We start from the raw sequence: 15,031 nt of genomic DNA on the forward strand, positions 1-15,031 counted from the left end.
CAAAAGGTTGGTCAATACCTTAAAAATATTCAGTCAAATTCATTGCAGCTGAACTTGCTTATATGAATTCATTGTTAATTCAAGCAAAGCAATCTTTTATATAAAGTTAGTGTATAAATGCGTCAGTGTGTCTGCTCTGTTCTTCCTGACGTGACATTCCACACTCACTTACGGCGCATTCCATACTCTAAACCTTGCTGTAGTCAAAATGAAATAATGGGAGTACTTAAAAATAGCCACTCTTGTAGAGAATTTATTCATCAATGGCCTAAAATTATATGGGCAGAGCTAAAGGTTTTAGTTAGTCGGCATTATTCGACGGAACATCAAAATTGAGCAATATGGTTTCCAATCCTTGACGCAGAACGATTAACCTATTATAAGCCAAGGGGGTATTTAAATTTACCACCGAAAATAATGAAAATTTAATAACGTTAGCGCAGTTTAGGTGAAAGATATAATGGTCTTTTTTTATGCAAAGATAGGATGGATAGGACGGACCATCAGGAGTATTTATTATTATTGTCATTTCTATAATTTTCGGCGGTTTAACTCAAGCAGTTATCCAGTTTAAATGAATGGGGCCTAGGTGGGCTAAGTCGTTTTTTCATCGGTATGCTTACGGTATATTGCGAACATGAGACCGGTCAGAGCCAACTGATGTCATAAACAAAGCTACGTTTTGGCTCCGTTTAAACGCATTGTAGCAACAAACGCGGCTTGCACGTACATATGTGGGTAGATATGTTTGTTCGTGTGTGTGTGTTTTTGTGTAATTCATAAGCAAATTGCAAAATGCGAAGAGAATTCTGTTTTGTTCATCGTCTCTCGTTCCCGTTTCCGTTACCGTTTGGTTGTTGTTGCCGCCGCCGTCGTCGCCGCCGCGACGTCTGTCATTACAATTGCCCTACCATCCACCACCCCCTCCGACAATTGTCTCCCTCCCCCGTGCAGTGTCGGTTCTGCTGAAATGATGCTATTTTTAGTAACATTTCCAACTGGAAGACTTCGGATTTGACTTGACCTTTTGGTAGTGAGAAAAGCTTTTGACTGTATTATTTGGCAAAGCCGAAAAAGTCGGTTCGTTGTTCTTCTGCGGCATACTGTGCGGTGCGTGTGTGTATGTGCGTTGGTGTTCTGTGCATGTGTATGTGTGAGTGTGAGTGGAGTGTGTGTCTGCATAGGAAAAAATCGATGCCAGACTCCCTGCCAAGCAGAAACTTCATTCAGGAAAGCGACGGCGAAGACGGGAAGCGGGAATAAGCAGCGCCGTCGACGTAGCCGCAGTAAATTTTACAGTTAGACAAAGTTGCCTGCCTGTCTTTTGTGCATGGGTGTGGGTGTGTGTCGGTGTGTGTGGCGTGGGTGGGCTACAGTAACAGTTCGAACTCCTATAGACAGTTGCCGTTTATACCGGAAATGGAATTTTTCCGTATTAGAAGCTTAAATATTGCAAACTTTTATTATTATCGTCAGTGCATCCGTTCCAATCAAACTTTTTTAGGCCAACCTAGAATGCAATTGCGAAAAGTTTTATACATTTTTCTGTTCAACTAAAACCATGTTTATATATAGCCTGCGAACGTAGGGAGAGACGGGAGGAGGGCATATGAAAATTGTGTGTGAATGCGCCTGACCCAAACTCCTCTCTCTCCCAGCAGGCCGGCCCCCACGGTGTATAGAAAATATGAATGAAGGAAGATAAGGTGGAAGGAGTAGGACGGAGTGCGCGAATAGTGTTCTCTCACACTCTCGGCCAGCCAGCCTCACGTTGTTGCTGTTCTCGTTCTCATCTTCCCTTTTCCCTTTTTCTTCTTCTCTTGTTGCTGTTGTTGTTTCTTCGCACCTCTTCTCAATTCTTCAGTCTCTTTCAGACAAGGGGTCGTAACGGTAACAACTGAAGCTGAAAAATCAATGCACAACATTTTTTGATTGAACAATTTTTTACAATTGGCTGGAGGTGTTTATGTGTATGTGTTTACGTGCGAATATGCTTACATTCTGTGAATATACAAAAATAATGTAAACGAATTTTTCAATTGGGAACAAAGAGCGAGAGGGGAAGTTTGAGACATTTTTGGAAAGGGGTCTGGTCTGAAATAAATACATACAAATATATTCAGAAATCCCTCAAAGTTAAAGATTAGTAGATTTTTTTTCCATCTATTTGAGGTTTCAAAAAGTCTAACCACAAAATAAAGCAGTTGCAGGTTCTCCTTACCATTCGTATGGAATCAATGATTAAGTTAGTTAAAGTCTAGACAACAAAGCACATCTTGGAGAAGAGTCTACCTTTTTTGTATAATACATTATTAAGGGACATGTTCCTTGGCAAATGAGTGTAATCCACACTATATAAATACGCTTCCGAAACATGATAGAGGCAAATCAAGGTCAATTTTGACAGCGCATATCCATACAGCAATCTTATCCCTGCCATTAGGCCCCCAATCAATGTCAATTTCCTCGAACAACAGCGGAAAATATCCATATCCTTGGGAGGAACTTGCCCTGTTTTGGGTAGAGCTTGAAAATGGGCACGCAAAGCTAATAGCTCCTTGATTGGATATCACGCTACGAAATCAATATTAATTATTTATTAATAGCCCCGTCGGCAATAAATGGCGAATGCCCATCCTCTCAAACGGGAGCCTGAAGCTTACAAAGCGGGGGGCTTACAGCAGGAGCTTTGGAGCGGGCGCGGGCGCGGGAACGGGAGCAACAGCCAAAGTCAATAATACTAAAAACAAACTGTAAATCTTATAACCTCTTGTTCTCTCCCTCCCACACAGAGGCATCTATAACATTTCGATGACGAATTTAATGACCTGAAAACATTGAGCGAAGTAGAGGACAGACAAAGCGACAGAGAGTCAGCCAGTCCGCTAGAGAGAGAGCGATAGAGAGCAATCACTTTCACACGTTGCATAGATGAAAATTGAAAGAGCCGACAACAAAGCAACGTCAGCAGCAGCAGCAGCAGCGACGTTGACCGAGGCAGAGGCACAGGCAGCGTTGAAGTCTGTGGGCGCGCATTGATTACATTTTCATAATCAACGTAGCTGAGGAGGAGGCACACAGAAACGGAAAAAGAAGAAGCAACAACTACAGAAAGAGAAAGAGCAGGAGAGTGAAGTGGAGGTCCCCAATGAAAATCGCATAATGGCAGCAGCACCTGAATCGTGTGGAGCACGCGATTCAAACGAAACTGAGGCTGAAACTGAATCCGAGGAGGCGTTGCAACTGGAGGTGGAGGCGGAGGCAGAGGCAGAGACAGAGGCAACGACAGAAGCAGAGGCTGGTAATGCCCGGGCGGATGCTGTTGCCGCTGCCAATGTCGCTGATGGTCCAGCAGACTCGGAACCCGCATTGGAGCAAGCAGAAGCAGCAGCTATGGCCAGCAGCGACCAACAAAAGCAAAAGTATGTCGCAATTTTTAACTGAATTGAAATCAAATTGTTGAACCCCAACCTTCCCTTCTGCTGCTGCTGGCAACAGAAATGCAGAGGTGTGAGGCAGGGCATTGGGAAATGTTGGATGAGGAGAGCAAGAGCGCAGAGCGCACAGTGAATTACATTTTCATTTGGTTTTTTGCAGCGATCAACTGCAGTTGCAATCCCTGGAGCCCATCTCACTGGATGACATACCTGAGCCCATCAAAGTCCTCGACGAAATCATATCGGAGTTCGAGGAAGCAGCAACGAAACCGGTGGCCTTGCACTGCAACAGCGGGGAGAATCAATCCGAGGATGATGGCTACATGAGTCTGAGTCGCAAAAAGTAAGTACAATTTGGGTTAATGGAATTAATACAACGCAAGTACAAGTGAAGCAAGGCACCAAGACTGGATAAAGAGAATTTCCATTTTTTCTGAAAAAGAACATTGGTAGTTTTCAATTCGAATTTCGTAGTAGCTTTCGGAGCTGTTTTAAAGTCTTTCCATTTATTGAATTAGTCTCTATAAAACTTCAAGAAAGGTAGGCATATGCAGTTTTATTCGTGAGTATGTATTTTTAAAATTCTGTGTACATGCTTGGCAAAAAATCAAAATTGTAATCTGTCAGAAAATTTATTGAAGCGAAGAAGCTTTTCTCAAAATTGAACAAACCAATCGCCAGACATCTAATTAGGACGTTACCCACACACACACTCCTTATGCAGAAGATCTCAGAGAGACGTTACAACATGATAATACAGATAATCAATTTTCACTTTAACAGCATGTCCAAAAAGGACTCTGAAGATGTGCCACAGACACCCAGCACAGACACAGTGCCCGAGGGCAGTTTCAATGAAGTCGATGGCACAGCTGAGAATCTAACCAAATTATCTGAGGCAGAGCATGGCCAGGAAACGCAAACGCCACTCATACAGACAACGTTGGTGAGTAGAAGAGGATGCACGGGCATCCCATCTATCTACGATTCTGGCTAATGGGAAACCAATTAATTCACCGCACACACCATCCATCCATCCATCCATCCTTGCTCTTCTATCTCTGAACCCCCCAGCCCAAGGCACGCAGTGCAAATTCGACGCCGGCCACAAACTCCAACTACTCGAGTCTGCCCTGCTGTGGGGCCAGAACCTCTGCCTCCTCAAATCTGGGTGGGGTGTCCGTGGCCGATTCCTCAAGTGGATTGGCCTCCATTCGTCCTGGCAGCAGCTGCAATGGGGAGCGCAACGCACTGGGCATCGACATCAGTGCCGTGCACAATGCCGTGCTGAGGGGCAACCTGGCCAAACTGCCGGAGCCAATCGTAAATGAACATCCGGTCACCATTTACCCGGGTCCATCGGCCAAGGCAGCCGCCGGCGAGGGGGCACGTAACAAGCGTCTCCTCAGTTCGGTGGAGAAGCACAAGGAGATCTGTCACATGCTCAATCCACATTCCAACAGTTCCACCTCCTCGTCGGGGTCCCAGCAGACATCCAGTGGTGAGGCCTCGCCCCTGGCTTCCCATCTGAATGTGGCCTCCTCCTCGAAGCTGGTCAAGAAGGAGGAGGATGACTACTCGGAGGACTCGCTTGAAGAGTCCACCATCTCCACAGATCTGACGCCCGTCAAGCAGAACGGTGTGGCCTGGGAAATACATTTCAAGAGCAATAAGAAGAAATCTAGTGGTTCAAAGAAAACCACCAGTGGTGCTACGTCTAACAAGGTCTGACCTTAAACATAAATATATCGCCGACAAGCCCTTATGCCCTTTACTTTTGCAGCACCAACAGCGAGCGGAGAACTTGGACGACTTCAACAACAGTTTTGTGTACAACGAGCATAGTATGCTGGGCAAGGGGACGTTCGTCATTCGTCGAGCCACGGCCAAGAAGCCACCCCGTGCCTCGGAGGTGTTTAGCATACCAAAGCCACCGCGCACGTCTCTCCAGGGTGGCGGTGGCGGTGGTGGTGCCGGAGCCATTAGCAACGAGTTCTACACCAGCGACAGCGAGCAAAGCGAATCTGCACCGCTGCCACCGCCCCCAACATCTGCCGAGATGAATTTCATCTACAAGGAGTGCGAGGCGAATGCGGCGCACACCCGCCGGGGACTGGAGATGGCCGCCGCCCATCGAGCGGCCCTATCGCTGGACATTGCCGAGGCCCAGGAACAACTGGTGCACATCAAGCCGGTGAAAAGTAAGACAGCCATGCTGACAGAGAAGCGGCTGAGTGCCGAGTCCATGCCGGACAACACCTCGAGCAGTGAGGAGTTCGATGAGGCGCGTCTGAATGGGAATCCCAGCTACGAGATGTTTGCATACAATGGAAATGGTAACTGTCCATAACCAGACCTTTAATATATGAAACTGAATTACGTTTTCCCGCCTCAGATCCACGGGTTTCGAATGCCACCACACCACACACAGATCTGGCCCCCACTCTGGAGGAGGACGAAGAGTTGTCCGACTTCAGTTACGGCTGTGCTCCCCTCAAGCAGATCGAGCACAACATTAGCGCCCTGCTCCGTGGCGATATACCCATTGTGGGTCAGCAGCCACCTGCTGCAGGGGCAGCTGCTGCTGCTGCCTCGGCCGCGGCTGCAGCAGAGCTCCATGCCAAGCGTATACTCGAATTTCGTCCCGGCGTGCACAAGTCGGAGAGTGCCAAGGAGATGCTGCTGTCGCAGATACCGGCATTTGGCCCGCTGCCACCGTCGCCGCCCAGCTCCAATCCGGATCTCTTTGACTACGATGCACCGCTGCCGCCGTCTCCGGTGGAGCAGCGCAAGCAGCTGGAACTTCCAACGGCCTCGAATGCCACGCCACCGAATCGCGGCACCACCGTGGTGGAGGTGCATGCCACCGCCTCGGGAGCGGCTGTGCACAGCAATAGCCATACGCGACGAAGTCGTGACAACGTTGCAGCAGTGCGTCACTTCAACGACGAGCTGCCACCGCCGCCGGCGCCAGCCCATCAGTCGACCAGCTTTATTGAGGGTCTGCCCGGACCACCGATGGTACCACCGCATCGTGCCGGCGGTGGTCATTCGGCCAATACGATGAAGTCCTGGAGCATCGACTCCCAGTATCGAAAGCGATCCCCCAAGCTCTTTGGCCACTACAGCAGTGGCAGCGGCATAACCACACCCACTGGTCTGGGCCAGATGCCACCGCTGCCCCCACCCCCGGTCATGGGTACCATGAGCTCGTGCGGAGATGGGGGATCGGGCTCGTATCAACGCAGGTACATCAATTATGGCACCAAGCGCAGCCTGAAGCAGTCGCCGCGCGAGGAGCATCGCCTGCAAACCTCATGTAGTCTTCCTGAAACGCCAATCTTTGCCAGAGGGTGAGTGATTGCAGCACCAGAGTTGATTTAATGATGATTGAATGCCCTTTCCCTTCTCCCCCATGCAGCTGTGACATACCACGTACGCCATATCGTCGCCAAAATGAACCCCTTCCAGCGAGTGGCTGTCGTACAGCACCCAGATCGAGCACATCGAACAGCATCAATATGGGCACATCCATATTGGGGATTGGAGGTGAGTGCATCCATTAGAATGCATATGCAGCTATCTATCAATTTCAATCCCATCTAGGCGGCAATTACGGCACTGCCCAAATTTGTCGCCAGCGTTCGATCAATCATGCCTTGGCCTCCAATGAAATGCTGCGCATGACTGGCGCACCGGCACGCGGCTGGTATCCCAAGCAACGTGGCATGCGTCCAGCATCAACAGAGAATATTGACCGCTTGGCCTCGGTCCGAGTGTGGGACAATCCCGCGGGCATGTCTGGTACAGGACAATCACGAAAACCGCTCACATTGCCACCGAATCTGACGCCCTCCTTTTTGAACAAATCACCGCGTGAGGCCCTACGGCGTGTGACCAGCTTGCTGATAACCAAGAAAAGTGGGTGGCAGGAGTTGAAGCTAACAATCCGAATCTATATAAAAATTTGTCTTTAATCCTGGCCAGAGCACAACAAGGACCGGAAGCACAAGGCGTACTGCGATCAGTCCATGGATGACAGCAACAGCAAGCACGCCTATGAATTTGAGACGATCAGTAAGAAGCCATAATGCAGTTGTCCTATATTCCATATCTATATATTTGTGTTTAGGTTCAAACAAGAAAAAGGACAACACCAATAGTCGAAAAGATAATGGCGCTGCGGGTGTGACGGCCACCACCAATCCTAAACCCAAGAAGAAAGGTCTCTTCAAAACGCTTTGGAAGCGCACGAAAACAGCCTCGCTGGATCAATAGGAAGGAGGAAGGAAGCTGCATTTTATAGAGAGATCCCAGACACTGCCCCTTTGCCAAGCCACCCTTTGGATATGTCTTATATACACGCATACCATACCACCATATAGAATCGAAGATGATGATAATAACCCTGCACTTTCACATATGTAAATGGAGTTTAGGGAGCACCCGAGAGAGTCGTATCTATGTATTCCACAACTTTATTGTACTCCACGGCTCGGCTCGGCTCGATCACTCACTCACCTGCTCTCATCCGATCAGATCAGAAACAAAAATCTTTCTCACGCTCTCACGTGTTCGCCTGTTCGTTCACCTTGAACATTAAATTGAAGCAATTTGTATACACATCGCAGCATCGTATATATCGGTCATATAGTAATGAGTAAAAACTGAATAATTCAAATGCACAAAAGCCGTGAATCGTAAAGACTGAAAAAAAATGAAAAAAGAGTAAAACAAAAGAAATTGTAAAACAAAAACAAAAACGACAAAATATTATGGAACACACAATGAAAAATGTAATGAAAAACATATGAAAATGATATTCCGCACTCTCTCACCAATCACAGACACACACCAGACGGTTATATGGATCACACTGCCATGAGTATACATATATATACGTACACATGTGTGATCTTTCATGCTCCCCCCAGACCTTGAACTTGCCAAAACCCACACAATTAATGCAATTATTCCTTGGCCGTAAAACGCAGAATGCACGCAACGATGGATGGGCTAAGAAAACGCAGACAGAGATTTACACAACTTATAAAAGCACTGAATTTATATATATATACGTATCGTATCTATATGTACGAATACGAGTACGAGTTTGAGTATGAGTATGAGCGCTATATACATATAGTTTGAACTATGTAAAACTGAACCGTTTAGGGTTCCAGGCAGCATTACTTACTTTATTGATGATGATGTTTGATACTTCAAGCCCTTTTTGTGTAGCTGAGAAATAAGTTTTAGGCTTCGTATATCATGATGCTGATGGGTGGTTTATTAAATGATCTTGTTGATTGTTGGCCAGGATATGGGCGAAATAGTATTTGAAAAAACGGATGGGCAAAGTGCAATTATATAGCAGTTCCGTATCGTTCCGTAACGAAAGCAATTCACGAGAGTCCAAAAACCGCGAATAATCCTAACCCAACAAGTCAAGCTGTAGGAAATCCACAACCAAATTCAAGTAAAGATAATACATATTTAATTTCCAAAATAAACAAAAAAAAATTATAAAAGAATGAAGTTACGCCCTCCACATTTCAAAGAATGTTTGATAATAAAAACAAAACAAAAAAAAAATACGAAGAAAATTCGATAATGAATATGATGGAAAATCAATCCATAAAATGCTCAACACGATTTTACCAGAGAGCATTTCTCAATTTTTGAGCGATAATATAGACGGAAAGTTTGGGAGAATAAACTGCAATAACAACCACAAAACTGTAAACGTTTACTAGTCATTAAATATTAAACAGAATGATATATATATTGTATGGGAGATAACATATTTTTTATTAACACTCACTGATAAGCCAACGCTGGAGATGAGATTGAAGTTAGGCAGCATTTTACGAGCAGGAGGAGGAGGAGGCCCCTGCCCCTATCGCCTCCCCCACCCAGAGCAAGTTGAAAGTATTATTAACGAATTATATTATATGCTATAGAAAGTTGGTATTTATTATTATTATAATATATGTACAATTATTTGAATTAATATTATTGAATATATTTTTTAGACAAGTAGCATGAAAATGAATAAAATGATTGAAAACCAAAACGAAAAAGCCCTTGTGTACTTTTTATATAGATATATATTAAATTGATCATTTTGTGAAGACAAAATTACAAAATTAATACGAATATCTGAATAAAATAACTACAAGATTAATGAGAAACGAAAAACCTAACAAAATCCTAAAAAAAACGGCAAGTAAATTATATTCCACCAAAAGGAAAGGCAAATAAAACAATAATATTCACTCAATTAAAATCTATTTTTTCATTCTTCTATGAAACTAAACTCACGAATTCTTCTCAAAAAAAAAGAAACTTCTGACCTAAGCCTTCAAATAAACAAAATAAATAATTTAATGTAGGATTCAGACATAATTTCAAATGACAAATTACAATAAAAGCTCACAAAACCAACACACTGGAAAACATATGCCATACAAACACAAACAGAAACACACACAGATAGCCGCAAACAGAACAGAGTAATATATAATTTTTTAACAAGAAACTGAAGAATTTTTAATATACCAATAATTAACAATTGTATATGAGGGTTAATGAAATGAAATAAAGAGAATAGCAATGAACAGAAAATAAATAACAAGTGTTTTAATCGAAATATTAGTGCAAACCCGAACTGTGTATACTATTCGAAGTAATTTAAACATTTAAATTCATTTACAAATATATTTCTTGGTAATGCTAGAATACAATATATTTTATGCTCTCGTCCATTTCCCTCTCTGTGTGTGTTTTGTGTGCTGCAGTCCTGCCTAGAAAATGGAACACTTTGGAATCGGAACTCACGTGTGTGTAAGGAAGATACATTTCGCATACATATACAGACATGGTATTTTCGCAAATCTGTTTTCGGTTTTTATTATACAATTTTTCATATTTTTGTTCTGCTTTGTGCGTGTGCGCATAAAACCAGATAAATATACAATACACAAAATGGGATATATCTACAATAATATAAAACACACGCATTAAATCAAAACGAGGCAACTAACTAAACTAAATTAAAAGTATCAGTAACATCATCGATCGATCGCCCCACATTCTTCATCATTCCGATAAGCTAAGATCATAAAACAAAAAAAATTTAATTGCATCACCTACACAGCATTCCATTCCTTCCGTTTTTTTCTTTTTGTTTCGGTATATTTTAATCAGACAAATTATCGGTATATAGTTAGCTGACATTCTTGTCTATTTTTGAGCACGGATAGACAAAGTATAACGTTTGGGTTTACATACTCTCTGCGTGTTTGTGTGTGTGTTGTGTGTTTTGGAGTTTCGGGATTTTATTAGTTTTTTTAGGATTAAATAATCTCCAGATTAAACGCCAAAGAGCTGTCCTAGGCCATGTAACTATATTCATCCCCCGAATTAGCAGTTCTCTCAATATATTGTTTATCAATTAACGATTCCACGCACTTTTTGATCATTGCAATATTGGGCGTAAAGCTGACTTTTGATAATGACAGGACCTGTTTTAGAAATTTCGAATTAGGATCTGTCGATTGTAAGCTTCCATCAAGACATACCTCTTGTATTAACGCATTATGCTTCAACACTTTGCGGGCCTTCATAATTCTCACAATAGCTGCCTGCAGGAACAGCTTGCGATCCTCATCCACCGAGTTAATCGTGTGCTCCACCTATTGAAAACGAATTCCGCTTTAAATATACGTTTATCTATGCACACAAGAGATCACTCACCTCCTGGGGCGTTTCCTTTTGTAGGGCCGAGCTTATCTTAAACTTCGTACGCTTATTTGTATAATCCATATTCAAGTCGATACGTGTCTCCCCGGCGAGATTCTCTGAGCTGGCATTCAACAGCTTTGACTCAATCATTGGCTGCATATGCTTCTGAAACGTCTCATCATTCAGCTGCAGCGTGTTCTGTATCTCCCGACAACTGAGGCTGTCGCATGTCTCGAACAATAAAATTATCGCCATTTGATACGTTTGCATTGTGACAATATAGGATTTCTTTAAATGACTCAGCTTCAGCTCGCCATGGCACATGTGATGAAGCCACGTTAGCTTACGGCCACTAAATAATTTATGATAATAGTCCTCAAACTGTAAACAGACAAAATGCACACACGAATCAGTTATCAGTATCTACAAGTAATGTTTACTCAATGCTCGAAAACAATTGAGAAAAATCGATTTAGCTGCTCGAAGCATCATTCCAAGAATATGTCACCCCTCTCTCATTTCGAATCACACCCGCAACACGTACCATTTTAATTGATTTTTCAAACTCCTGTGGCACTGCAAATGGTATAACCTGCGTAGAGCCCAAAGGCCAAGCGCCAGCCTGCAGGACCTTAATCGACAGATTGATTCCTATACGAATAGAAATAGGAACACATTTAATTATAAATCCAATCATAAATAAATATGAACGACTTGCCCAGCTCGACATTGGTATCCTTTAGGTGAGTGTTGAACTTGTTGTTCAGATCTGTTGATACTGAAATGTCCGTAAACATGCGATGCAGCTTATTGGTGAATTCGTAGCCGCAGGCTTGCTGTGAAAATACAATGATAACCATGGGTTAGTGGGGGTAAGGTAAACAATGATTAGTGCCATGAAACCATATCAAACTGATTCGCTTTATCACAAAGATCTCCCCGAGCTTTATCGTTTTAATTGAATGGTTCAATTATGTGAATTACGAAAGGTCAGGTCTTTCGTTATCAAGCTTGGGCTGTTGATTACAGTTTGCTTTCCTGCTTTTGCGTCGTCACGCTCAATTAAAGCGTGCTAAAAAATGTGCTGAGGAACGCACTAGCGCTATATTAATGACTAGACAAAAAATAATACCTTTAATCGGTTGATCATGCCCTCCTCCGCATCCATACTCTGGCTCTGCTCGTGTATCAATCGCTTGGCTAGCAATCGACTGTAGAACTTTTGATAGACATCCTTGTCCTCGATGTACTTGAATATGGTGATGTTGTTGGTGAGCTTCTGATCGATTTCGGCCTCGCAGGTCTTCGATTTCTTTAGCAGAGTATCACAGTACCGAGCCACATACTCGGCACTGCGACATGGCACCCGCTCACTGGGTCGACGATTGATTACACTGGCGCAGGCCTTGTCCAGGGCGCTCAGGAACAGTGAATCGTTCTCGAAAACGTCGCCGATGAGCTCTTGATACTTCTGATGCACCTTCAGCATATTCTCAACGAAGGAGATGTGTATGTTCTCGCCCTTAAGCGCGGAGACCGTCTCCAGGCCCTCGTTCTTGATGTGCTCGAGGAAGGTTTGTATGAGCTCGGACTTCAGATGGTCGGGTATGGGCTTCAGCACGATGTACATATTCCGCAGATCCTGCCGCCGCTCCTCGGACACCATCTCGCGGCACTCCGAGTAGATGAAGCCCAAACGATCGTTGATAAACTTCTCTTCGCATTGTTTCCGCAGTTTGGCCAGCGAGCTCACATGGAGGAACTTTTGTGCTCGTCTGCTTTCGTACTCCAGTATTCGGATCACCTCCTGCATGTACTGGGAGACGGTGCATCGCTGCAGCAGCTTGTTGGCCTCGTCTGTGTAGTAGGTGCCGCTGGCCTCTAGCATGGGGGCCTCGAACAGATCCTGGTAGAGCTTTAGCGAGCCGCTCTTCTTGTAGTCCTGCACTTCAACAAAACTGTGGATGACACCGTTGATGATCTGCACACGATGATGGTCGAGGGTCCCATTGCTGGCCCGATCCGCGGCAATGCCTTCGAGCACGTGTCGCACCAGCTCCGTGGCCAGATACTCGACCATATACAGTCGCCATATATCAAGACCAAGCTCGCCAATTTCCATCTGTTCCGCTGCATCGCCCGACACATTGCCGTAGAACGATTCCGTGTCGGTGATCTTTTGTTTCTTGATGTGCTGCTGGTTCAGATAGCTGCAAAGGAAGAAGCACACAAATGAGGAAGGCCGGTCAGGAAGTTGACTCTCTGGGGGCTTACATGTACAACTGATGCAGATACTTGATGCCCTGGCTATACTCCATCCAGGTGGTGTAGTAGCGTTGCAGCAAATCCGGCTTGCTGAGGGATTTATTCGCGTTCGCTGCATCCGTTTCCGAGAGCACCTTCTGGGCGAGCATCTCCTGAACATGCTTCTCGAGGAAATGCTTTGTCTCGGTGTACAGACGATCGGCCATCGGTTCCGGCTGCGCCACGCATAACGTATATACATCGCTATATGTGTCGAATCGTCAGCGTTAGTGTTTGTGTGTGTATATTAGATGGGGCAATTTTTAGCAATTTCAGTTTTTGGCAACTCATGCCGCAGCGTCACCCGTGCACACTTACATACCTAAAACTCGTATTCCATACGGCTCGTTCCACTTTGCTCAATGTTATCACCGATTCTGCTATGCAGCGCAAGCGCGGCCAAACATCAACAAATTCCACTATTTTTGGCTTCAGAGACATCTCTCTTGTGTGTGTGTGGGTCCGTCTGGGGTTTGGATAGTGGACTTGTTGGTTTTCATTTGCAGTTTTCAGTTCAGTTTGCAGCAGCGGAGCGGGGGCGATAGGGAAAGTATATCCAAGTAAACACAATTTTCATTTCGTTCAATCCAACAAATACAACAACACCCAGACCAACAACAACGGCGACCCTCATTCGTACGTGGGCAGCGCTGTTTGCAGCATAACCAGAGCCAGGCCAGCCTTCCCGTCGCAGCGACGGGGCCAGCAGAGCGTTCGTTCGCCTTGCACTGCACTTAATTGCTGCATATTTTCACAGTTGGAGGGCCACCGTCGCCATTGACAACGGCCATTATCACCTACTCACCTACTCCTCAAAATATTTTACTAATTATTACGCCGAAATTTTAGTTTTTTGCACTTTTTTAGCCTATTGAGTGTGACCGTCCGACTCTCAGAAATACCGTACAAATCGACAGATGAGAAAACGAACATAGCCCACTTGACCCCCCTCTATTTAAACAGGTAAGAATTTGAGTTGAACTGCGAAAAAAACACTGTTTATTATTTGTTCTTGTAAAACCCTACGATATCGTTCACCTAAGCTGGGCTAAAATTCTTCAGAATTCATATTTTTCGTGGAGAGTACCCCACTGTTCTTGTAAAACCCTACGATATCGTTCACCTAAGCTGGGCTAAAATTCTTCAGAATTCATATTTTTCGTGGAGAGTACCCCACTGGTCGACAATGGGTTAATCTCTCTCTGTCCTTATATTCCTTGTATTTTTTTTATAAAGTTTAGTTTTTTTTTATTTAGTTTAGTTTAGCTAGCTAGGACATTCAGCACTGAACACATAATATGAAATACCTTCTTTTGGATTGTGTCTAACACAAGGTTTCAACGAAAGAGGTCAACAAAAAACATTGGCAACGAAAGTGAGTATGAAATGTCACGTCAACCGGAGTTGGGGCACAGGTATACCCTATTTCGTTAATATATATGAAGAAACTGTTTTTCCAAGCTGTTTTAAAACGAAATTCATGCATATGAATATACCTTTAAAATATAGTTGAATTACCTTTAAAACAGAGACTGACTAGTTTT

General features: G+C 44.2%; 2 protein-coding genes and 1 long non-coding RNA gene across 4 annotated transcripts; 1 reads left to right on the forward strand and 2 right to left on the reverse strand.

The window, feature by feature from the left end:
* Positions 1–598: 598 nt before the first annotated feature.
* Positions 599–9,222, forward strand: LOC4817959 (uncharacterized). Of its 2 annotated transcripts, none has more exons than XM_001357384.4 (11): positions 599–734; positions 2,793–3,422; positions 3,598–3,780; positions 4,221–4,383; positions 4,512–5,162; positions 5,221–5,773; positions 5,833–6,790; positions 6,859–6,986; positions 7,044–7,358; positions 7,425–7,514; positions 7,570–9,222. In XM_001357384.4, exons 2-11 carry the CDS (start codon positions 3,163–3,165, stop codon positions 7,713–7,715), a joined length of 3,447 nt encoding a protein of 1,148 aa, XP_001357420.3. In that variant the 5' UTR covers positions 599–734; positions 2,793–3,162; the 3' UTR covers positions 7,716–9,222. The 2 variants fall into 2 exon arrangements, with proteins under 2 accessions (XP_001357420.3, XP_033236682.1); XM_033380791.1 differs by having other exon boundaries at positions 603–756.
* LOC117184217 (uncharacterized) lies at positions 1,444–3,784 on the reverse strand. The gene is made up of 2 exons (XR_004469500.1): positions 3,648–3,784; positions 1,444–1,903 (listed from the first exon to the last, which is right to left on the reverse strand). It is a non-coding gene; the product is annotated as an uncharacterized lncRNA (long non-coding RNA).
* An 867-nt stretch (positions 9,223–10,089) lies between the features above and the next one.
* Positions 10,090–14,430, reverse strand: Cul2 (cullin 2). The gene is made up of 9 exons (XM_015180026.2): positions 14,293–14,430; positions 13,810–13,972; positions 13,458–13,691; positions 12,316–13,393; positions 11,902–12,019; positions 11,728–11,834; positions 11,196–11,564; positions 11,021–11,134; positions 10,090–10,963 (listed from the first exon to the last, which is right to left on the reverse strand). The coding sequence occupies exons 2-9, from the start codon at positions 13,926–13,928 to the stop codon at positions 10,832–10,834; spliced, it is 2,271 nt and encodes a 756-aa protein (XP_015035512.2). The 5' UTR covers positions 13,929–13,972; positions 14,293–14,430; the 3' UTR covers positions 10,090–10,831.
* Between the last annotated feature and the right edge of the window lie 601 nt (positions 14,431–15,031).

This window comes from Drosophila pseudoobscura, chromosome 4, assembly GCF_009870125.1.
Source record: "Drosophila pseudoobscura strain MV-25-SWS-2005 chromosome 4, UCI_Dpse_MV25, whole genome shotgun sequence".
NCBI classification, from domain to species: Eukaryota; Metazoa; Arthropoda; class Insecta; order Diptera; family Drosophilidae; genus Drosophila; species Drosophila pseudoobscura.

Bases quoted from the DNA above. Each gene is read 5' to 3' on its own strand.
- Cul2 (XM_015180026.2), bottom strand. From the start codon at position 13,928: ATGTCTCTGAAGCCAAAAATAGTGGAATTTGTTGATGTTTGGCCGCGC. The intron at 13,394-13,457 runs GTAAGCCCCCAG...CTTCCTTTGCAG, and splicing joins TATCTGCATCAGTTGTACAT to CTATCTGAACCAGCAGCACA. The intron at 11,565-11,727 runs GTACGTGTTGCG...GTCTGTTTACAG, and splicing joins TTGAAAAATCAATTAAAATG to TTTGAGGACTATTATCATAA.
- LOC4817959 (XM_001357384.4), top strand. From the start codon at position 3,163: ATGGCAGCAGCACCTGAATCGTGTGGAGCACGCGATTCAAACGAAACT. The intron at 7,359-7,424 runs GTGGGTGGCAGG...AATCCTGGCCAG, and splicing joins CTTGCTGATAACCAAGAAAA to AGCACAACAAGGACCGGAAG. The intron at 7,515-7,569 runs GTAAGAAGCCAT...ATTTGTGTTTAG, and splicing joins CTATGAATTTGAGACGATCA to GTTCAAACAAGAAAAAGGAC.